The sequence below is a fragment of the Lithobates pipiens genome, unplaced genomic scaffold (genome assembly GCF_037356315.1).
Source record: "Lithobates pipiens isolate NorthernLeopardFrog02 unplaced genomic scaffold, aLitPip1_a1.2 Scaffold_13, whole genome shotgun sequence".
NCBI classification, from domain to species: domain Eukaryota; kingdom Metazoa; phylum Chordata; class Amphibia; order Anura; family Ranidae; genus Lithobates; species Lithobates pipiens.
Genome location: NW_027507718.1, coordinates 386,578,765 through 386,603,624, shown reverse-complemented (window position 1 = coordinate 386,603,624; position 24,860 = coordinate 386,578,765). Strand labels below are relative to the sequence as shown.

Here is a 24,860-nt window from a genome sequence, read left to right as displayed (position 1 = left end):
TGTTGGAGCATCTAGTGAACCCGTTGGAGACCATACCTGCTGCCCCTATAGGGGGACCGAGTGAGAACCCATAAAAAAACCCCACATAGCCAAAACCTCCCTCCCACCCCCCACCCCCCCCCTGTCCTATAACAAAACGTCTCGTAGGACTGGGTAGGACTCCCCTTTTCTTGTTAAACCTATGGGGCTGGAAGGCCAATAACAGTGGTCTCCTCTCCCCCATAGTATCCCTGGGGTTCACCCCCATGTCCGTCCGAGACCCCCCAACCCCCTCCCTCTCCTCCCCCCCTCCTCCCCTTTTAGCCCCCCTTCCTAATTCGTCTCAGCTTCAAATAATTGGATTCTTTCGTCTCCAATCACTCGGTCTATCCTGTCTCTTATTTCTTTGGGTCATACTCCCTGCTCCTTCTAGATCCTCTTCACTATCCCATTCTATCTGTGGGGTAGGGTGTATTCCTAACTGTTCGCAGAATTCTCGGAGATCCTCCGGGAAACGTAGAACCGCAGATCGTCCGTCTTTTTTCCCTATGAGACATGCCGGAAATCCCCATTGATATGGGATATCGGCTGCTCTCAGTAGTTCCGTTAGTGGTTTCAATCTTCTCCTTCTTCCAAGCGTCTCTCCTGCTAAGTCGGAATAGATCTGCAGTTCCGCGTCCCCGTAGGTCACCCCTGGCTGTGTTCTAATTTTTCTCATTACCTGCATTTTTTCTGCTACGTGATGAAATCTTGCTATGACATCTCGGGGGGTTTCTGATCTAATTCCAAAAGGTCGTGTCATCCTGTGTATTCTATCTAACTTTAATGGGGCTGTGACTTCTCTGTCTAATAGGGGGTTAAAGATCTGTTGAGCTATCTCTCCAAGGGTAGATGCGCTATTTGTCTCAGGGAGACCTTTTATTCGTAGGTTCTTTCTTCTGCTTCTATTCTCCTGATCTTCTAATTTATATCTAATTATTCTATTTCCCCTACGGAGAGCTGTTACCTGTTCTAGGATTCCGTCTATTCTATGCTCCTGGGCCTCTATTTTGTTTTCCACCTCCTCTACTCTCCCCAAGACCAGGCCTATATCCTCTCTTATAGTTGCGATGTCTGCCCTTAGAGAGATCTCCATTCTCATGAACATCTCTGAGAGCATCTCCCTAATCTGTGGGGACTGGGAGGTTTCTCCGTGTCTATCCAGACTCCTTTCTCCTGCCCTCAGATGTTCTGACCCCTCACTTCCTTGAACTCCATTCTGACTAATATCGCCACTTTGTGAGTTTGCACTATTTTTTTTTTCAGTTGGCTTAGTAACCGGGGTTTTTGTCCCTCTGCTATCTTCTCCCTTCTGTCTACTTGGACCCGAGCGGAGCAGTTTTTCCATCCTGGGGCTACCAGCCTCTTCACCTGCCCTTATACTGGTGTTGGCGGCCATATATTTTTGAATTCCGACCGGACTTGCGGCAGGAGTTGTTTGTTTATTTGTCTTGCCTGCTTTCCCTCTCATCCTAGCAGAGCTATCAAAGCTTAACTCCCTTCCCCCTATATCAAGATATCAATATAAATCTTTACAACCGCTTTATATAGCTCTCCTTCAAAAGACCCCCCTAACACAAAAACATCAACCACTGTGTTATTTGACTGGTGATCAATACCAATTAAGTCTCATCCACCAAAATGTCCACAAAAAAAAAAAAAGGAGGAAAGAACACAGGGAGGAGGGGCTATCGCTCAATAACCGATAAGCCCTCTATCCTGATGTCTCAGGCGTTTGTTCAGTTCCAAATGACCACCAAAAAAAAAAAAAAAAAAAAGTTTTTTCTTTTCTTTCTTTCAAGAAGGCCGTTTAATGGGAAACAAGATTTTTTAACTGTTCCGCTACTTCCACTTCCACTTTTCTGTATTGGGCAACCGCTATTAATTAACAGGGACTATTGGATATTGTCCATATCATGCATTCTCGAGACCATAAAATATGTTTCCCAGTCAACCTCCAAAAAAAGAACTCAGGGGGGTATGAATCCTCTTGTCAACAGCAGGGGCTATTAAAGCTGCATTTAAATTCCTCCAGCAGCTGTTGTTCCTAGCATACCGGATTTCCTCCTGTGGATTTTATATTACTGGTTGTATACATAAGCAACTGTCCCTTTAAACCAGGGGGGGAGGGGTTAACAGAGAAAACCCTCTTTGGATATCGATACCTTTTCCTTTTCTCTCCCCAGGTAGCAATACAATTAAGAGCCAGTTCAAACAATCATTCCATGTGAAATTCTGTCAGAACAGTTTTTTTCCTTAGACAGAGAAAGAGAGGCAATGGGGTAGGCTCCAGTTTACCTAGGGGTATATCCCCTTATCTAGTATAGTATCTATATCCTTGCCTCATACCAGTCCAGCAGAAACTCCAACAGAAACTCTCCCGCATCCCCGTCCCACTGCTTGCCTTACCGCTCTGCCGCGTGTCTGTGGGAGCTTGTAACAGTCAGCCTCTCCCTGTGTTCCGATATATTCTAGCAGGGATCCACTCCTCCCTTCAGGGTAAGCCGTCCAGGTCCCGTCCCGCCATATATCGGCGTCTTACGATGCTCCGCCGCTGTGCTCCTGGGCAGCCGTTCCAGTAGCGTGGGCTGCAGCTGAGTTTGTAGCTGGGTTTTGGCAGATCCGTCTCTCGTTCCCTGGGGCCGCCAAGATCGGAGGATCAACCCGAATCAGTGTAGCGTCTCGGGGGCATGAGCGTACGGTTCAGGCTATGGGGCTGTGGAGAGGTGCGTGGCGGGGGAGGTAGAGCGAAGGCATCGGGAGGCTCGGACGGACGCTCGGCTGGACGCCTGTCTCCTACGTCATAGCTCCGCCCCCTCCCTGTTGCTGTGCTGTCTGTTCCTCTATGGTTCGGATCCAAGACCTACCCTAACATATTTCTAAAGTTAACAGCACTGAAAGTGTATCTCTAGTTAAAACCTTTTATTAGTTTTTAGTTTTGGATAGAGTGGAGAAGAATAAGACCCTCCATCGCGTGTGTCTTATTCTTGTATGTGTCCTCATAGGGGAGATTCACCACTCTAATTGTATTTGTGAGCATTGTCACCAAGAGGGAAAATCCAAAATTTTACATTTGTCCACAGAATATGAGATAGGGACAAATCTTCCAGTGATGATCCTGTTCTGGGGAATTCCCCCTACTTTAACCACTTGCCTACTGGGCACTTTTACCCCCTTCCTGCCCAGGTCAATTTTCAGCTTTCGGCGCTGTCACACTATGAATGACAATTGCGTGGTCATGCAACACTGTACCAAAATGAAATTTTTATAATTTTTTGGAGACAAATAGAGCTTTTCTTTTGGTCCTATTTAACCACTGGGTATGCTAAACAAAACAAAAAAAAAAGACCAAAAATATTAGAAAAACCAAACAAAAAAAACAAAAAAACTTTCTGCTTAGTTTTTCAAATTTTTTTGCAAATAAATAGTTTTTCTTCTTCATTGATGTGTGCTGATGAGGCTGCACTGGTAATCAGGGCACTGAAGATCAGTGCTCTGATTATCTGTGTAAATTTTCCATCACAGGATAGCCATTTATCAGCTTTCTTTTACTCACACAGTGAGTGCTGAGGAAAGGAAATGCTGATAACTGGCATTTGTTTACATGCGATTGTGAACAGCTGATCACATGGTAAAGGGCCACTGTGATTGACCGTTGACCTCGATCTGTAATCAGCTGCGTCTGATATGGGGTTCTGGGAAGAGGTCAATAGATGCCCTTTCAGAACTGGACAACCATGCTGTAGCCATCCTTCGGCAAGTGGTTGTAAACCTCAGACATGAACTATGAACAAAACATATCCCCTCTATAGTGTGTACTTGTCTCAATCCAGAGCACTAAGTGTAATTTCTGTCTGCCGCCTCATCCCTCTGCTATAAGCATGAGTCACTTGTGACAAGTTTTCCTGACACCCAGAGAAAAATGGTGACAGGGGAGGGAGCTTCAGCTGATTGACAGGCTCAGCTGTTTCTGTGTGCTGCTGTCCCTCCAATCAGCTCTCAGAGCTCTCCTCACTGATGTAACTTCAGCTCTTCACCTTTTCAGAGCCGAGAGATCCTGTGTAAATGCTAGCTTTTGAATGAATGTAGGGAAAAGACAGCTGTAGATAAACGGGTACAATTGATGCAGGAGGATTTGTTCCATCTATGTGTATCACCTAAGGCCAGTCACCTCACCGGGTATATGCGATTATTTATAACCACTCTAAGGAATTTCATCTAACTTCTAGGATATGTCTCTGGGGCCAGAGCTGAAGGGAAACACAGAAGGCAAAGATTACAGCTTTTGTTTTTTCTGAGCACCCCCTTTTTGACAGTACTTCTTCAATCCTTGCCTCTGTGACAACCAGGTTGCCTTAGCCTGGCCTGCCCCCCAAGCCCTCTTAAATATAGGTGGTAATAATTCTTGGTAACAGTTCCTAAGTGCCACAGTACCGGCACTGCAAGCAAACCGTGGAGATTCTGATGCTTCCTGTGCCACCACATCTCAGATTGCAGGGTTCCACCTGACAATTTTTATGTACCATTGAACTTTCACAACATTCACTTCTTCAGGAAAAGTCAATTCCCTAACACAGTCCCCTCCATCCTGCCACATCACAGTCCTCTACTGAACTGAACTGAAAGGGAATATGCTACTACCACATCCAAAACAGTGGCACCCAGCAGCAGTCTTAGAGCCATTTAGATGTATACACAAGGGAAGCTTTTACAGGTAAATAGCATGCATAAAATAGGTTAAATGCACACATAATCTGGGGAAGATTGTTGCTGAAATAAAGGGTCTCTTTAATGCAGGAAACCAGAGATCAGTCTTTGCTGTGAATTAGGTGCCCACCACAAGCTTTACTTACTCTACCTTTTGGAGGAGGAGGAGGAGAAGAAGAAAAGGATAATCCCCTGGCACTTTTGTTAACACAGAAAAACACAGGATTTGAGAAAAAAAAAAAATCAAACACTGCATTGCTGTCCTCAGTCTTCTCAAATCTATTAACACTAACCAATTCTTAATGAATTTAGCATGTTTTGAATTTGTAACAGTGCTACAGTAACAATAAGTAAAATTATTTTAGAATTGGTTACTTGTCACTTACCGACATGGATATTGTCTTTGAAGGCTGCATTAGGTAATAAAAATATTAAGTGCCGACTAAATTTTTCATTGGTGCTGGAGTCCAGATTTATAACACAATCTGCAGAACATGTTAAACCATAATGTTCCTGAAGCTTTCTGATGAAAAACTGAAAATCAAGTGAAAAACGAGTAAAAGCTGAAGTATGATTTTTATAGTATAGTTACAATGGCAAAGCTTGTACTGATTTAAAGATGAATAACTCATACCTGACTGATCTCTGTGTAAGATGCATAAAGCAATAGCAGCAGTCTTCTGGGTAGAATGCCCTTTTGCATAGTAACCACTGGGGCTTGCTCGAGCGACACTGCCGCAATTCAAGGAAATCCTTTTATTTTTACAAGGCATTCTTTGACTGGACAATGTGGGTATCGTGAAATTGTTGCCTCGCCACGCAAGTCAGTGGCTTGCTCTTGGGAAAAGGTGTTTAAATATCAAAATGTCTTGATGGGTGAATGTCAGTCTGGAGAAGTGGGCATTACAAAACCAGACTGTATTTGCATGAAGACAAACCTAGATATTGTCCCCATCTGATGCTGAGCCACCAAGATTGAAAGAACTGATATCTAATGAATAAATGGCAAATAAAATGGTGGGCCAGGGACTGTTAGGCAGAGGAAAGGGCTAGATGATCCTGGATGTCCTTCAGACAGAAAATTACTTGCAACAGCTTTTAAAGAGGAAGGAAACTCTCCCACTCTGATGCTTCTTTTTATGTAGTCCATTATAATAAGTAATTATCAAACTATAGCCACTGTAATCCAGCCCAAATCGCATATTACTTACTGTTTAAAGAAACTTTAAAAAACTTGTTTCCAGGGGTTAGGCAGCGCCATCTTAAGTATTGTTTTCCGAGTCCACAGTAGAGTGTATTTCCGCCCTTACATTGAGCACTTCCTGTACTGTTAACCAAGCCTCCTTCTCAATCCAATGTTTCTATGGCAACCCTGCTTCCCTGTTCATAGCTGACATGTTTTAATTCATAGTATTTAGTTGTGCTGCTTATCTAGTGTTTTTGGCCTGTGTGAGTCCTATCAGCTTCAGCTGATAAGACTGCAGTTACTTCTGTCCCATGCCCTACTTTACACTGCATGTGATGTCACATGGTCACATGGTGTGTAGGAGGAAGCTCTGAGTGATTATGCAGCCTCGTGGGAGTTCAGTGTTGTGTGCCATAGGAAGTCCTGATAATAGACAAGCACATAGTGTGCTGTAAATCAGGAGAGATCTGGGCATGATCAGTGACATAATTTTAAAGAACAAAATTACAACAATACTAAGCAAGTAAGGCGATATCTACAAGCAGTGTTCATTTGGGTTTTTTATGCCGATTTACATGGGACAAAGTTGTGGGAGAGGGTTTACTACCACTTTAATGCAAGCTCTTACTGTGCAATGAAATCAGAATTAACATTTTCAGTACAGAGAAGAGGCCTTACAACTATGCACAATTGAAGTGAATGCTAGAGTTTAGCTTTAAAAGAAAAAGGATTTTATTTGTCAGGGAAACTACGCTATAACTTCAAATATAGGATTTTTTGTACTCACCGTAAAATCCTTTTCTCTGTAATTCACCGACCGACACAGCTCCTCTCTGTAACTAAATGGGTTGTAAAGCCTGCCATTAGGAGAAACAATACACAGAACTTTAATCCCGCCCCAGGGGGGCAGGCCCCGTACTATCAACCCTTCCCACTGCTCCTAGCAGCTTCAGTAAGTCAACAAGCAGTATAACGTAGAAAAAAGGAGGGGTGGGTGCTGTGTCGGTCGGTGAATTACAGAAAAAAAGATTTTAAAAATCCTATTTTCTCTTATATTCACCGACCGACACAGCTCCTCTCTGTAACTAAATGGGACATCCCCAAGCAGTGCCAAACAAGGGGTGGGAAAAACAGCATAAAAACTTCATCCATCATGGCAAGACGGAACTAGTGAAACTAAAAACACACAAAAAAACAGCAGTGTACGGAAAACACCACTATATAACCGGGTATCCTCAACAGGAGTGATCCCCAAGACTGCAACATTGCGGAAGTAATGCAAGAGTGCATTAACCAAAACAGTACTGCGTTTTTATCGAAAAAACAGGAACAAAATTCAATTGCAACTACACGGCCGCCTGCAAAACTTTGCGGCCAAAACAGCCATCAGCCGATGCACTGATGTCTACCTTGTAGAACTGGGTAAACGTATGGACAGACGACCAGGTCGCAGCCTTACACACCTGAGCGACAGACGCTTGGTGTCGGAAGGCCCAAGACGTTCCGATTGCTCTTGTAGAGTGGGCCGTGACTGGAAAGGGAGGCACCTGCCCCTTCAAGGCATAGGCTTGGACTACAATCTGTCTAATTCACCTGGAAATGGTGGCCGACGGGACCGCCATGCCCTTCTTAGGACCAGCCACCGAAACAAACAGTGAGTCTGACTTCCGAAAGTCTGACTTCCGAAAGGAAGCTGTGGCAGACAAGTACACCTTCAGAGCCATAACCACATCAAGAGCGTGAAGGGCCACCTCCTTGGGGTGCTTTGGCTTAGGACACAATGATGGCAATACAATGTCCTCATTGATATGAAAGGCCAAGACCACCTTAGGTAGAAAGGACGGTTGTGGACGCAACACCACCTTATCCCTGTGGATGACCAGATAAGGCGACTTGCAGGACAAGGCCACCAGTTCCGAAACCCTCCTGGCCGATGTGATGGCCATTAGAAAGACCACCTTCCATGAAAGGGTCAGCAGAGGACTCTCCCTTATATTCTCAAACGGTGGCTTCTGAAGCGCCGACAACAACAGGTTCAAATCCCACGGAGGTAACGGAGGACGCACCGGAGGGACTACATGTCGCACCCCCTGCACAAAGGTACTCACTAATGAGTGAGACACCAGGGGCCTTTGAAAAAAAAGACAGCCAGAGCTGAAATCTGCCCCTTGATGGTGCTCAACGTCAACCTCTGGTCTACACCTTGCTGAAGAAACAGCAGGATCCTGGATATAGAGAAGGAGCGTGGATGCCACCCTTTCTCCTCACACATGGAGATGTAGGCAGTCCAAGTACGATGGTATATCTTCCTGGAAAAAGGTTTCTGCGCCCTCAACATAGTTGGAATCACCGAGTCCGACAGACCCTGGTTCCTCAATACCTGGCTTTCAATAGCCAGGCCGTTAAAGTCAGTGACGGTAAAGCAGGGTGAAGGATTGGACCTTGAGATAGGAGGTCCTCTCTCAACGGCAGTCGCCAGGGAGCGTCTGCCACCAGGCGCACCAGGTCTGCGTACCAGGCCCGCTGAGGCCAATCTGAGGCAATCAAGAGTACTGGGATCCCCTCGGCTTCCACTCCGAGAAGCAGACGTGGCAACAGTTTCAGCGGAGGAAAGGCGTAGATCAGCTGGTACTGATCCCACGGAGCCACCAGCGCATCCGACGTGTCTGCCCACTGATCTCTTGTCCTGGACACGAATCTTAGCACCTTCCGATTGAGCTGGGAGGCCAATAGATCCACATCTGGTGTGCCCCATCTCAGGCACAGCAGCCTGAATATCTCTGGATGCAATGCCCATTCTCCTGGGTCCAGCATCTGTCGACGCAGATAGTCCGCCTGCCAATTTTCAACCCCAGGGATGTAAATGGCTGACAGGGCTGGAACGTGTTGCTCTGCCCACCGAAGTATGTGAGCGACCTCCCGAGCAGCGACTGAGCTTCTTGTTTCCCCTTGGTGATTTATGTACGCCACAGCTGTGGCGTTGTCTGACTTTATCCTGGTCGAACGCCCTTGAAGACACGTCGACCACGTGTGGAGGCACAGCCTGATTTCTCTCAATTCGAGCAGATTGATCGGCAACTTGGATTCTTCCGTCGACCTGAGGCCCTGAGCTGACTGAATCCCCATCACTCCACCCCAGCCGGACAGACGTCTGTAGTGACCACCGTCCATTTCAGAGGAAAGAACAATTTTCCGGACTGAATCACTGGGGACCTCAACCACCAGATCAGGGAGTCCCTGACTGGCTGGCTCCCCTGGATCTGCCGATCCAGGGACAACGGAGATTTGTCCCATTTTGCCAAGATCTCCTTCTGCAGAACTCTGGTGTGGAACTGGGCATTAGGTACTGCCTCGAAGCAGGCTACCATGAGCCCCAGCACCCGCATGCAAAAGCGGAGTGATGACCACTTGCGGTTCATCAGCAGTTTGACCGCAGATCTGAGAGTCAGCAATTTATCTGAGGGGAGAAAAACCCTTGCTTCCCTGGAGTCAAATAGTAACCCCAGGTACTCCAGACGCTGAATCTGTACCACCACCGACTTCTTTAGGTTCAGCAGCCACCCAAATGCTTGCAGGGACTGCAAGGTGATCGCCACATCCTCCTCTAATTCTGAGGTGGAAGAAGCTCTCAGGAGGAGATAGTCTAGGTAACCCACGATCTCGATCCCGCGTTGCCTCAACAACGCTAATACTGGAGCCAGTACTTTGGTAAAGACTCGGGGGGCTGATGCCAGGCCAAAAGGAAGAGCCACAAACTGATAAACTGATAGTGGGCTTCCCCAACTGCCAAACGCAGAAACTTTTGATACCGAAGGCATATGGGTATGTGCAGGTAGGCAACCTGAATGTCCAAGGATGCCAGGAAGTCCCCTTGATGGAGTGCAGCGACTACTGAGCGAACTGATTTCATTCTGAACCTCTGCACTTTTACAAAGTGATTGAGGGCTTTTAGGTCCAATATTGGACGTACCCCTTCCTTCTTGGGAACCACAAACAGATTGGAGTAAAACCCCTGGAAGCGTTCCGATTCCGTAACTGGTACAATCACCCCCTGATTCAGCAAGACCCTCACCGCCCCTAACAGGGCCTCCCGGCGAACCAGGGACAAGGGTATGCTGGGAGGGAAAGAATCCGTTTGGCGGCCAAGAGAAACTATCTTGTAACCTGTGGAAATCAGATCGCAGACCCATTGGTCTGATAACTGGGAGGTCCATCGGGCTGCAAACTCCCGAAGATGACCCCCCACCTGAGAAATGGGTGGGGGCAAACCTTCATGCGGTAGCAATTTTGTTCGCAGACTTATTAGACTTGCGGTTACAGGGACGCTTCTGACCGTCCGTGGGCGTCCTGTCGGGCTGGGGTCATTTTGCAGAAGCACCGGGCGGACGAAAAAGCCGATTGTGAGCGGAAAAGGAGGGCCCTTGCCTGTGGTGTGGTTCCTTAGCCTTCCTGGCCTGTGGGAGTAGTGTACTCTTACCACCCGTGGCATTTTTAATAATGTCATTCAACGAGGCTCCAAAGAACCATTCGCCAAGGAAGGGAAGATCCGTCAGGGCTTTCTTGGATGCCTGGTCCGCAGACGAGCATTTCAGCCAAATGAGGCGCCTCAGCAACACGGCTGACACTGAGGCCCTGGATAGCAGAGGGAGAGTATCCAGGGCCGCATCATTAACGTACTTAAGGCCATGAACTAGTTGGTCTGCTAGTTCCACGCAGACAGGGGAGGCATTCTGCTCTCCCAATTTGCGGTGCAAAAGTTTTGCCTACTCAGTCAGCGTCTGTTAAACCAGTGCGGATGCCAGTACAGGTGGCACGGCTGACCCCACAACCGTAAACAAGGAACGAGCCACTGCTTCGGCCTTCCTGTCTGTGAGATCCTTGAATGCAGGAGTCCCCTCAACCGGGATCGTGGTTACTTTATTAAACCTAGATACTGGGGTGTCCACGACCGGAGGAGCCGACCACTTTTTTAGAAGGCTTTTCTCAAAGGGGTATTGCCCCGCCAAATTTTTGGGGACCGAAAAGGTCCGTTGCGGGCAACCCCATTCCCTGTAGATGAATTTGTCAAAATAAGTCAAATATGGGAACACCTTAGGTGAACGTGCTGGCTGGCGGGACCCAAAAGGGACCCGTACATCAGCAGAGGAATCCGCTGGCTCCTGAATCTTCAGGGTATCACGCGCAGCTGTGATACGTGCTCCAACAAGCGTCTTGTCGTGCCCGGACACGGACGGGGAATAATCCTCACTATCCGAACGGTCCTGGTCAGCCACGTCTCATAGGTCAGAGCAGGGGTCTCCAGCCGCAGCAGGGCCCGAGTCTGCATCAGAGCTCTCCCCAGAGGACAGGGGGGCAGGGGCCTTTTACGTGCACCTTTCCCGCCACAGGTCGCCTCTATCTTAGCAACATAGGAGTCAAGGACCGCCGTCAGGGTGTCCATGCGCATGGCGCTAACTGCAGGTGACCCAGTTGCTATAGCCTGGATTTCGGGGGAAGAAACACCAGTTTCTGAAGCCATGCTGACCCTAGCCTGTCTGCCATCCTCAAGGGGACTTAGGACAGTGAAGGTCCCACCCTTCTGCTGTCGCCACGTGGGGGGGGGGGGGGGGGTGGAGGGGGTACTTAGCGCTAGACTCACCACCCTGGGGCGTTCTGTGATAGCCACAGCAGTGTCTGTAGTCCCTAGGAGGTTCCCAGTTACAGAGAGGAGAAAACTGTGTCAGCAGCAGCAACTCCCACCAGCGGTGCAACGATCTGCAGAGCAGCTTCAGCGTTCAGCAAAGAGCTATCCAGCGTCCTGCACACACACAGTGGATACAGGAAGCAGCAAGAGAAGCACATGTAATGCTGCCACAAGAGGCCAGCGGTGAAAAAAGCGCTCAGGCTTTAAGAAAATGGCCGCCAATGTAATCAATAGGAATCCTAAAGAAAATGGCTGCTGAAGCTCACCAGGGGAATTTATAGCTTTCCCAAATCCAAGATGGCCGCCGGAACTCCGCCATGCAGTGACAGAGCAAAAAAATAAAAAACGTGCTGCCTGCTAACAGTCAGAACAACCTCCATAAACATGTTTTGGGACCCCCAGACCTGGACCAGGACCAACGTCAGCCGCACAAACTCCCACAGGTGAGAAACAGCGACCCCCACACACAGCGCATGCAGCCACCCCCCTCAGAGGGGGGAAGGAGGGGTGATAGGGACTTGGGAGAGAAGATAGGGAGGTGAGGTGGCCCCCGAATTGACCCCCCAGGGAATGCCCAGCTGCTCACCCCACCGAAGCAGGGAGAGCCGTACTTACCAGTCCTGAAGAGCTGGGAGACATTCCATCACAGACCCACTCCTGCGCAGTTACAGGGTGGCTGCTGGTCTCAGTATACTGTGATCCAGACATCAGTAGCCCGGTCATATGTATACCCCGTGGCATTGAAGCTCACCGACCACCTCTGGAGCTGAGGCATGTCGTGGCCTGCCGAGCCTTAGCTGCAGCCTGCTCACGCTCGATGGCCGGACTGGGGAGACTACAAGGATATCATTAACCAGCCTGTCACCCAGCCGGCAGTTGATAGAAGATCACAGGATCTTTCATCTTGCGCAAAAAGCAGCAAACCTGCAGCAAAAATATGGACCAAGAGGTCCGCAGGGTTTCCTAGGTCATTCTCCTTGCTAGGCAAAATAAAAACTGAAGCTGCTAGGAGCAGTGGGAAGGGTTGATAGCACAGGGCCTGCCCCCCTGGGGTGGAATTAAAGTTCTGTGTATTGTGTAACAATTTTGCATAGTTTCTCCTAATGGCAGGCTTTACAACCCATTTAGTTACAGAGAGGAGCTGTGTTGGTCAGGGAATATAAGAGAAAAGACCTTTTTCATTAAAGGGGGTAGGGTAATCTGATAAACCGAAAACACAGTATAAATCTATCACTACACACTTGTAGTATGAAAGATTCCCCCATAAAATATAGTTCCTCTTCCCATGATTTATGCTTACCTCAATTAAAAGAGCAACCATTTTTCGACCATCTGCCCCTGGATTTGCTGGTTTACAAAACTCTAAATCAAAGTAAAGTTTGCAAACTGTATCAGCAGGAATGACCTCATAGCAGTGAGCCAGGGTTTGGGAATTTTTACTGGAAAAAATAAATAAAAATACAGATGATTGTTATACAAGACACTGATCTCAGATTTTATTTTTACAGGGCAAAAACTAATGGGTAGACCATATACAGAATGATAAAAGAAAGCATGGTAGTAGCAAATTTGCCTTAGTGATATTTTCTGTGTATAACTTCAGCCACCTCCCTCTCTGTCACTCTCCTGTTTCGAAGCACACTGAATTTGTCTTTTCACTCCAGTTTCTCTAAGACCCCTTTCACACTAGGGCGTTTTGCAGGCGCTATAGCGTTAGAAATAGCGCCTGTAATCCGCCCTAAAAAAGCTGCACCATTGTCTGTAGGCTTTCACACTACAGCGGTGCGCTGGCAGGACGTCAGGGAAAGTCCTGCCAGCAGCTTCTTTGGAGCGGTGAAGGAGCGGTGTGTTTACCGCTCCTCCACCGCTGCTCCCCATTGAAATCAATGGTGCAGCGTTGTAATACCGCCGGCAAAACGCCGCTATTGCGGTGTATTGCTGGCGGTTTTAACCCTTTCTCACCTGCTAGCAGGGGTAAAAGCGCCCAGCTAGCGGCCAAAATGCGCCGCAAATCCGGCCGTGAAAACGCTGCTAAAAATAGTGGTGTTTTAACGCCAACGTTATGGGCATTGTGGTGTGAAAGGGGTCTAAGGATTTACAGGCCCCCTGGACCAGTATCAACCTTTATTGATAACTTCTCTATCTGGCTACCCTACTTTCTTTCATCTGAAAAGCCCACAATAATTCTCTGGGACTTCAACACCCCTATTAAGACTAACACTCCTGCCCATTCCAAACTTCTCAGCCTAACCTCCTCCTTTGACCTGAAGCAGTGGATACATGCTCCTACTCGCAATACCCTTGCCTAGTTTTCTCTCACCTTTGCACTCCATGCAACCTCTCGAACTATCCATTCCCTCTCTCTGATCACCACCTTATTAGTTTCGCTCTCTCCCTCTCCTCCACCTCCTCTCCCTCCAACCACCTAAAAGTTACCCACAGAAACCTATGTAATCTCAACCCTTCCCTTCTCTACTCTATCGACAACTTCTATGACAAAATCTCACCCCTATCCTGCACCAACCTAGCCACTTCTGTCTACGCTTCACTTCTAGCCTCACTGGACTCACTGGCCCCCCTCACTACACATAGAACCAGGCCCGACCCCTTCAACCTCTGCAAACAGATGATACTAGAAGTCTGAAAACTTAGTCGTACTCATGAGCGCCTGTGGCGTAAGACTTATGCCTTGTACACGCCGTCGGACATTTCGACCATAAAATCCGTCAGAAAATCCGATAGTTCAGAACATGATGACGTACGTTCGTTACGACGGGACTACATTGAGGCTAGTCGCCAATAGCTTTGGTCTCGTAATTTGATCTGAGTATGCGTGGCACTTTGTCCGATCGAAATTGGATTTTTTTGTTGGAAAATATGAGATCTTGCTCTCAAATTTTTTCCTTCGGAATTTCCGACTGAAAAAGTCTGATAGAGCCCACACATGATCGATTTTACGACAATATAATCCGATCAGACCTTTTCCATCGGAATTTCCGACCGTGTGTACAAGGCATAAGTCTCAAAGATTTCAACCAATATAAATCTGACCTCCAAAAATACAATTCCAGCCTCCTCTACACCAGCAGACCTATTTTATCACTCTCATTAGCAACTTATGCTGTCCCTGTCAATTCGTCTCTACCTTCAACTCTCTACTTCGTCCTCCACCGCCTCCACCCGCCAACTCACTCACTGCCCAGGAGATCACCAATCACTTCAAACAGAAGATTAAAACAATTTGCGTGGAGATCTCTACTGATCCAATACCCTCCATGCTTTACACTTCATGCCCACAGGCACAATCATTACTTCCCTCTTTAAACCCCATCACTATAGATGAGGTTGTTTAACTACTGGGTAATATACACCTTACCACCTGCCCTCTGGATCCTGTTCCCTCACAAATGCTACGTTCACCCTCTGGCTCTATGCTACACTCTCTAACCCACATCTTCGATCTCTCCCTCTCTTCTGGCATCTACCCCAACTCTCTAAAACATGCACTTTTCAGACCCATACTTAAAGCCCTCACTGGACCCACCCAATATAAACAACCTATACCCCATCTCCTTCTTATCCAAACTTCTCGAACGTCTGGTCTACAACCGACTGAGCGTCCACCTTGCTGATAATAGACTTCTTGAGACCCTTCAGTCTGGATTTCGTCCTCAGCACTCCACAGAAACTGCTCTCCTAAAACAAACGACCTACTAACAGCCAAAACCAATCAACACTATTCTGTACTCCTACTCCTGGACCTCTCTGCTGCCTCTGACATGGTTGACCACTCCCTCCTCCTGAAAAAACTCCACGCCTTTGATCTCCGTGACTGTACTTTCGCTGGTTCTCTTCCTACTTATCCAACCGCACCTTTAGCGTTTCTTACAACTCTACTTCGCCCCCCTCCTCTTCCTTTCTCTATTGGGGTCCCCAAGGTTCTGCCCTTGGACCTCTCCTATTTTCAATCTACACCTCCTCCCTGGGTCAACTGATAGCCCCCCATGGCTTCAAATACCACCTGTCAGGTCACCTAGAGCCCAGGTGACAGGTGCACACCGTAGGGTTGGGGGTGCACCGCTAGGCTGTGGACCCTACGGCTGACGGCTGCAGACGGGGGACAGATCCCACTTGGGTAAGAGCGTAAGATTCCCCGGGGCGTGGAGTCTAAGAGCCAGCTGGTGTTCACCAGAGCTTCGAGTGGTGAAGATGGTCTTGGCTGCAACTGGCTCCAGGTCGCGACCCCCAGGGTCCCCCAGCTCACACCCACAGTAGGGAACAGGAGGATAGGGATGGTGAGGGACAAAGCCAAAGTCGGGGCCACAAGCAGAACAGAATAGTCGGGTACACGCCAATAGGTCAGGGTCACAGGCAAGCAGGGATGGTCAGAACACGCCAAGGTCGGTAACGGAAATCAGTAGCAGAGCACACGACAGGAAACAGGAAGCTAATACACAAAGGTTGATCAGCAGGATAGGCTAGCAGTGCAAAGGTTAATATAGTGTAGTCTGATAGGGGCTAGGGTGGAGCCATTCCAGAGGAAGGAAATAAAAGCAGTCAGGTGAAGCTCGGCTGGTCTCTAGAAATGAACACATGCAGACAGGTAAGGAGAACAACTCTAATGCATAACCATGACAGTACCCCCCTTCTTACGAGGCCTCCCCCGCCTGGGACCAGGTTTAGAGGGGAACTTCAAATGAAACTTCCTCAACAGACGAGGTGCAAAGACCTCGGAAGCCGAAATCCACGACCTCTCCTCAGGACCAAAACCTTTCCAGTGCACGAGGTACTGGAGAATGCCTCTACAGAGTCGGGAATCCAAAATTTGGCTAACCTCGTATTCCTGATCATCCTCAGAGACCGGTGCTATGGTAGGGGAAGGACGAGAGAACTTATTGAGGACTAACGGCTTTAGAAGGGCAACATGGAAGGAGTTAGAGATTTTGAGGCTTTTGGGAATCTGGAGCTTGAAACATACCGGATTCAGTTTAGAAAATATGGTGTATGGACCAATGAATCTTGGGGCAAATTTGAGGGAAGGAACCCGGAGTTTGATGTTCCTGGTGGAGAGCCAGACTTTGTCTCCTGGCTGAAAAGAGGGTGGCTTACGCCTGCGACGGTCAGCAAAACTCTTGAATTTGTTGGCAGCTTTCTGGAGGGAATCATGAACGTCAGCCCACATGGAATTGAATGATTCCTGAACAGTAGCCAAAGCTGGAATGTCAGAAGAACAAATCATAGGAAGGGGAAGCTGAGGATGTCTTCCATAAACAGTGAGGAAGGGTGTTTTCTGAGAACTGACGTTAACATGATTATTGTGGGAGAACTCAGCCCACGGTAATAGTGATGCCCAATCATCATGATGGGCAGAGACCAAGGTACGGAGAAAGACCTCTAACTCCTGATTAACTCTCTCAGTCTGGCCATTGGATTGGGGATGATAAGAAGAGGTAAAATCCAAGGTAATGTCGAGGGATTTGCAAAAGGCTCCCCAAAAACGAGAAGTAAATTGCACACCCCTGTCCGAGACAACATGCGAAGGAACACCATGAAGGCGGACAATCTCTCGTACAAAAATGGGAACCAAGGCAGGGGCAGAAGGGAGACCAGGAAGAGGAACAAAATGAGCCATCTTGGAGAACCGATCGATTACTACCCAAATGGCCGTATTATTCTCTGATAGTGGAAGATCAGTGATAAAATCCATGGCGATATGAGACCAGGGCTCCTTAGGAATGGGCAAGGGCATGAGAAGACCAGCAGGGGCTTGAGTGGAAGATTTGGACTGAGCACAGACGTGACAAGCCTTAACATACTCTTTAACATCCGAGCGGAGATTAGGCCACCAGTAGTGACGACTGATAAGCAGGAAGGATCGGAGGAACCCAGCATGACCTGCCATCTTGGAATCATGTCCCCAACGAAGGATCTTGGTTCTTAGCTCCGTGGGAACAAAGGTCTTACCAGGAGGAATCTTTGATTCCAGGGTGGTAGAATGGGCAACAATGCAAGAGGTAGGAATGATCGGCTCAGGATCAGGGTTGGACTCCTCGTCCAAGGTGTCAAATGACCTAGAGAGCGCATCAGCTCGACCGTTGCAGGAACCAGGTTTGTACGTAATCGTGAATTTAAAACGAGAAAAGAAGAGACTCCACCTGGCCTGTCTGGGGTTCAGACGTTTAGCATTCTGTAGGTACTGTAGATTCTTATGATCAGTAAAGATCGTTATGGAGTGAGGGGAACCTTCCAAGAGATGACGCCACTCCTCCAACGCCAATTTAATTGCGAGAAGTTCCCGATCACCAATGGCATAATTTCTCTCTGCCTGAGAATTTTTTTTGGAGAAGAACGCACATGGTTGACGTTTCTTCTCAAAGTCCTGAAGAAGCACAGCTCCCACCCCCATCGAAGAAGCGTCTACTTCAATAAAAAATGGGTCTTCAGGATTTGGTCTCCTCAAGAGGGGTCCAGAGACAAAGGCCTGTTTCAGATCGTGAAACGCAGAGACAGCCTCGGAAGACCAGTCTTTGGCATTAGCACCCTTCTTGGTCAAAGCGATAATAGGCGCAGCAATGGAAGAGTAATTCCTTATGAACTGCCTATAATAATTTGTGAAGCCAAGGAAGCGCTGTGTGGCCTTGAGGCTAGCAGGAAGGGGCCAGTTGGTAATGGCAGAGACCTTTCCGGGATCCATGCGAAGACCCTCACTAGAAACATAACATCCCAGAAACAGGACCTCGGAACATTCAAAGGAACATTTCTCCATCTTGGCATAGAGATTGTTCTCTCTAAGGCGCTGAAGTACGGTGCGTACATGGTTTCTGTGAGCAGGCAGATTTTGGGAAAAGATGAGAATGTCATCCAGATAGATGACAACAAACTGGTACAGTAGATCCCTGAATATTTCGTTGACAAAGTTCTGGAACACAGCTGGAGCATTACACAAACCAAAAGGCATAACCAAGTACTCGTAATGCCCGTCCCTAGTGTTAAATGCGGTCTTCCGTTCGTCACCTTCTCGTATTCGAATGAGATTGTATGCACCTCTGAGATCCAATTTAGTGAAAATGGAAGCCCCCTTCAACCTGTCAAATAGCTCAGATATTAGAGGTAAGGGGTAACGGTTTTTAATAGTCACAGCGTTTAAACCTCTATAGTCAATGCAGGGCCTGAGGGTGCCATCCTTTTTGGCAACGAAAAAGAACCCTGCTCCTGCAGGCGATGAGGATTTCTGGATGAAACCTCTCTCCAAATTCTCAGCGACATACTCAGACATGGCTTGGGTCTCTGGAATGGATAAAGGGTAGGTACGACCCCTGGGCAGGGTTGCTCCAGGGACAAGGTCAATAGCACAGTCAAAAGATCTGTGAGGAGGAAGTACCTCAGCAGACTTCTTACAGAACACATCCCGGAAATCGCTATAAGCCGCAGGAAGATCGGACGAGACAGATGTGGTAGCAATGGGAAGTTTCCTCTTGGGGGTCACCTTGGAAAGACAAGACGAGAAACACGAAGGACCCCAGGCCAGGATCTGCCCAGATACCCAGTCCACATGTGGCGAGTGGAGCTGCAACCAAGGAAGACCCAATACAATGGGGGTAGAGGCCTTGGGTAGGATGAGGAAGGAGATCCACTCCTGGTGGAGTATCCCTACCGACATCCTAATAGGTAGCGTCTGGAAACGGATAGGACCCCCTGGGAGCACAGTGCCATCAATTGCCGAGACTACTAGCGGAGTAGCGAGGGGAGAAAGGGTAAGCTTCATAGAAGAGGCAGTTCTCCAGTCCATAAAATTGCCGGCAGCCCCGGAGTCCAGATATGCTAGGACTGATTGGGGAGAAGTGCCTACATGGAGGAACACCGGAAGAAGGAGACGAGAAGGTGATGTTTCTGGGTCCAATACTCCACCTTCCAAATGTATTAGACCCGAGCGTTTCCCGGACGGAGCGAGCAGGAGTCACGAAAATGACCCTTTCCCCCACAATAAAGACACAAGCCCAGAGTTCTGCGTCTAGCACGTTCTTCGGGGGTTAGTCTGGTCCGGCCCAGCTGCATGGGCTCCTCAGCAGACGGAGGATGATCCACAGGGCGACGGGGAAAAAGCTCAGGCTGACTAGAACCTGGGGGGTGCTGGCGTCTTTTTTCTAAGGACCTCTCCTGGAAGCGAATGTCAATTTGATTACATAAGGAAATGACTTCGTCTAGACCGGCGGGGATAGCTCTTCCTGCTAATTCGTCCTTCACTCGGTCTGAGAGGCCATGTAAAAAGGTTGCGACCAGGGCCTCATTGTTCCAGCTCAATTCCGCTGTAAGGATACGGAACTGAAGTGCATATTGGCCCACTGAACCAGATTCTTGGCGAAGGCGTAAAAGGGCACTAGCCGCAGAAGAAACCCGAGCTGGCTCCTCAAAGATGTTACGAAAGAGCTTCAAGAAGTCGGACAGGCTGGAAACCACTGGATCATTTTTCTCCCACAGGGGGGCAGCCCAGGCTAAAGCTTCACCGGAGAGGAGGGAAATGATATAGGCTACCTTTGCCCGATCGGATAGAAAGTTTTGAGGCTGGAGCTCAAAATGAATGGTGCATTGGCTGAGGAAGCCCCTGCAGGCCTTGGAGTCCCCAGAGAAACGGGACGGAGCAGGCAGTACTAATAAATGCGTGGATGCGACTGGTGCGATAGGTGCAGTCGCAGACTGTACTTGAGGCTGCGGGTTCGGGGTTCCCAAGGAAGCCTGTAGCTGCTCGAAGCGAGAAGCCAGATCCTGGAGGAATCGCATCACCTGAGTCTGATTAGATTCCTGGGTCTCGAGTCTCCGCACTATGCCCTGCAAAGGATCGACTGCAGGGAGCGGCACGTCAGCCGGGTCCATGGCTGATCAAACTGTCAGGTCACCTAGAGCCCAGGTGACAGGTGCACACCGTAGGGTTGGGGGTGCACCGCTAGGCTGTGGACCCTACGGCTGACGGCTGCAGACGGGGGACAGATCCCACTTGGGTAAGAGCGTAAGATTCCCCGGGGCGCGGAGTCTAAGAGCCAGCTGGTGTTCACCAGAGCTTCGAGTGGTGAAGATGGTCTTGGCTGCAACTGGCTCCAGGTCGCGACCCCCAGGGTCCCCCAGCTCACACCCACAGTAGGGAACAGGAGGATAGGGATGGTGAGGGACAAAGCCAAAGTCGGGGCCACAAGCAGAACAGAATAGTCGGGTACACGCCAATAGGTCAGGGTCACAGGCAAGCAGGGATGGTCAGAACACGCCAAGGTCGGTAACGGAAACCAGTAGCAGAGCACACGACAGGAAACAGGAAGCTAATACACAAAGGTTGATCAGCAGGATAGGCTAGCAGTGCAAAGGTTAATATAGTGTAGTCTGATAGGGGCTAGGGTGGAGCCATTCCAGAGGAAGGAAATAAAAGCAGTCAGGTGAAGCTCGGCTGGTCTCTAGAAATGAACACATGCAGACAGGTAAGGAGAACAACTCTAATGCATAACCATGACACCACCTCTACACTGATGAGACCAAAATCAATTTTTCTACCCCTTAGCTCACTCCCTCTGTCTCCTCATGTATCACTAATTTACTATCAGATATATCAGTCTGGATGTCACACCACTTCCTCAAACTCAATCAATCCAAAATCGAACTTATAATTTTTTCTCCTCCATATGCCCCTTCTCCTGATCTCTCTGTCAAAATCGATGGCACAACTATAAGCCCATCCCTACATGCCAAGGTTCTAGGTGTAGTCCTGGACTCTGAATGCTCCTTTAAGCAACACGTACAATCACTGTCCAAATCCTGCTGCCTCAACCTCCGCAACATCTTCAAAATATGCCCCTTTCTAACCAATGATACAACAAAGCTCTTACTTTACTCGCTGGTCATCGACTACTGCAACTCCCTTCTCATTGCCTTACCTCCACATAGTCTATCACCTCTTCAATCCATCATGAATGCTGCTGCCAGACTCATCCACCTTACCAATCGCTCTGTGTCTGCTACTCCTCTCTGTCAATCCCTCCACTGGCTTCTGCTCGGCCAAATAATTAAATTCAAAATACTAACAACTACGTACAAAGCCATCCCCAGCTACATCACTAGCCTAGTCTCCAATTACCAACCTACTTGTTCTCTTCGTTCCTCTCTAAATCTCCTGCTCTCTAGCCCCCTCGTCACCTCCTCACATGCTTACCTCCAGGACTTTTCCAAAGCCTCTCCAATCCTATGGAATGCCCTACCCCAATCTGTCCGCTTATCTCCTACTTTATTAGACAATTCCTGAAAATCCTTCTCTTCAAACAAGCCTACCCTACCCACACCTAACAACTGTATTTTCATTTTTTCCATCAGCTCATCCCCCACAGTTATTATCTTTTGTTTCCACTTGACCCTCCATTCTAGATTGTAAGCTCTAATGAACAGGGCACTCTGATCCCTCCTGTGTTGATTTGTATTGCAAGTGTACCGTCTGCCCTCATGTTGTAAAGCGCTGTGCAAACTGTTGGCGCTATAAATCCTGTATAATAATAATAATAATAATATTATAACCAACCCTTTTAGTCCTTGATCATGGAGCTGCCCAGTTGCTGTTCTTCCCTCCCAGCATTTTAGTGCCCTACTGCCGTACATCCTGTGAATTGAAATATGTCCCTGAAGGCATACAGCCCTAACTGCCAGTGCCATTTTGGTACATATTAAATAAATGGAACTGCCGCCAATAATGAAACAAAAAGGAAAGAAGGGTTGCTGCACCTTAAATTAGCGAAGACTAATAAATGCTGTGATAAAGGGCGCTCCCGATACAATCATTAAAAATGCAAAAAGTGATTTATACAAATAGTATGTATACATTCAAAACCATGTATAAACGTGTATTAGTGAATGGCTTTATCACAGCAGCCATTTTAGTACAGTGTTCAGCCCTGTCTAGCTGCAGCCTGTCATAGATTTTGACAGGCTGCAGGCAGCAGTGCTGGGTGCTGCACTTGTTCCACGCAGGCGCATTAAAATTCTAGGAGGGACAGCTTGATGGTCCCACTGTCAAACTTGCGATTATAGGCATTTAGAGGACATTTGTAAATACATCTAAAAATATGTTATGACTTTTCAATGGTGCTATCCACACTTTGTGTTTACCTGCACTTATGTGCACTCAGTTTGGCTTTGTTTAGAATAAACAGAATTTTGGGCATCCAGCATTCAATTAGAAACTCAAAACACATGTTAACAACTAAATGCAGGTAACCCTGCTATGAAGCAGATACATCTAAATACAGGAAAAAGATTTGGGAGGCCTGAAAAAGATCCCCCCCCCCCCAAAAAAAAAGAAACAAACATAAAAAAAAGTGTAAACACTCACTTATAATAAAACCAGAACTCCGTGTATGTAGTCACAAGATACAGTCGTCTTCCAACATCATCTAGAACAGTCTCCAAGGCAAATATATGGACATCCTTATAAAATAAACACATATTTGTAGAATCACTGTGGCATCTGTCATTATTATTTATGCTTACTTTAGGACTTTTTTAAATAAAAATAAAAAACACTTTTTTTTTTTTTTTTAAGGGGAACAAATAAAACATTAAACCTAAACTCCCATCCCACATAAAAGCAACGTTCGGCATTGTAACATATATTTGGATTGTAAAATGTAATAAAATTCTCTGGTATATTTATATTTACTAAGATTTTTGCACATATACAAGTAGAACAGAATATGATATATCCAAAACAAAAAGGGCATTATTTGAGGTATGCAGTAACTTAAGCTTTCGCTCACTTAAAAACATTAGGGGGAGGGTATTCCCAACAGCATACCACGCTACAAATCAAGATGCAAAATCAAAAGGGGTATCTATTCTGGTTTCGAGTAGGGTACCATGGTTTTTTACAGACCTGGTCAGTGACCCTGGAGGACGTTTTCTGTTTGTAAAGGGCAAAATAGGAGATGTTGGCATCACATTGGCATTATACGCTCCTAATGATCATCAAGAGACCTTTTTGAGTAAAGTACTTAAGCAATTGACTGAATTTACTGAAGGCCAGCTGATTATTGGAGGAGATTTAAGTGTCCCACTGAATCCAGCAGAAGATACTTCCTCTGGACTGTCATCTATCTCTGGTGGTGCATGTAATCGTATTGCTAAAACTTTGCATAAAAGCCAACCGATTGATATAGGGCGTTTACTTCACCCTACAGAGAAAGATTACACTTTTTTTTCTTCTCTGCATAAGTCTTATTCTCGTATAGATTATTTTTTTGTTTCACATAGGTTCTATTACCTGGTCCGATCATGCACCTATCTTTATGATATACGAACTACAGAATACTAGGAGTAACAGACCAACACAGTGGAGACTGAATGAAAGTCTTTTACAGGATAAAGTTGTCCTGGAAGACGTAATCAAGGAACTAGACTTCTATTTCACTACTAATGATACCCCAGATTGTGACCCTGGAATTGTATGGGAGGCACATAAAGCAGTTATTAGAGGGGTATTAATTAAACATGGGACCAGGAAATGCATGGAACAATTAAAGTTATTGCTGGAAGAATTAGCTACGATAGAAAACTGTCATAAACAGACTCTATCTCCATCTTTAGAAAAAGATCTCCGTGCTAAGAGAACACAAATTTCAGACCTTCTTCACTATAAGGCCAAGGCAGCTCTACAGATTTGTAGGAAATTTTCATATGAGTCAGGTGACAAGTGTGGAAGTTTCCTGGCTAGAACATTACGAGAACAGAAACAAATGAATTACATACCGCATTTGGTTTCATCGAAAAAGCTTAAAGTTACAAAACCATATGATATCGTCAGGGAATTTTTAGAATTTTACAAGTCATTGTATAACTTGCAGACTAAATCACAATTTGCCGAAAGAGAAAAACGGGCGATAATCCAGCTGAAAATGTGGCGTGGCCTGGGTGGGGGTGTCCTATAGTGCAGGAGAGCCACCTCCGCCGCCTGTTTGATCACAGTGCCGGGAACATCACAGCTTTCATTTCAATAGTTGTGTGGTCCCGGCCGCGCGCCGTCACATACAGCCCCCTCCCCCTTGCACAGGCACTTTGATAGACAGATCACCCGCAGGATTTTACGGGTGATCTGTCTATCAAAGTGCCCAGACAAGGGGGAGGGGCTGTATGTGATGGCGCGCGGCCGGGAACAAACAGCTATTGAAATGAAAGCTGTGATGTCCCGGCGCTGTGATCAAACAGGCGGCGGAGGTGGCTCTCCTCTCTTCCCTTCCCTTCACA

General features: G+C 47.3%; 1 protein-coding gene across 3 annotated transcripts in view; it reads right to left on the bottom strand.

The window, feature by feature from the left end:
* Positions 1 to 24,860, bottom strand: part of PRIMPOL (primase and DNA directed polymerase) — a 131,468-nt gene that overhangs the window by 55,213 nt on the left and 51,395 nt on the right. For all 3 annotated transcript variants that reach the window (XM_077477298.1, XM_077477299.1, XM_077477297.1), the window contains exons 3-5: positions 22,954 to 23,048; positions 12,895 to 13,033; positions 5,112 to 5,259 (exon numbers count right to left, since the gene is read on the bottom strand). In XM_077477298.1, the coding sequence (XP_077333424.1) occupies positions 5,112 to 5,259; positions 12,895 to 13,033; positions 22,954 to 23,048 (382 nt within the window). The remainder of the gene's footprint in view (positions 1 to 5,111; positions 5,260 to 12,894; positions 13,034 to 22,953; positions 23,049 to 24,860) is intronic.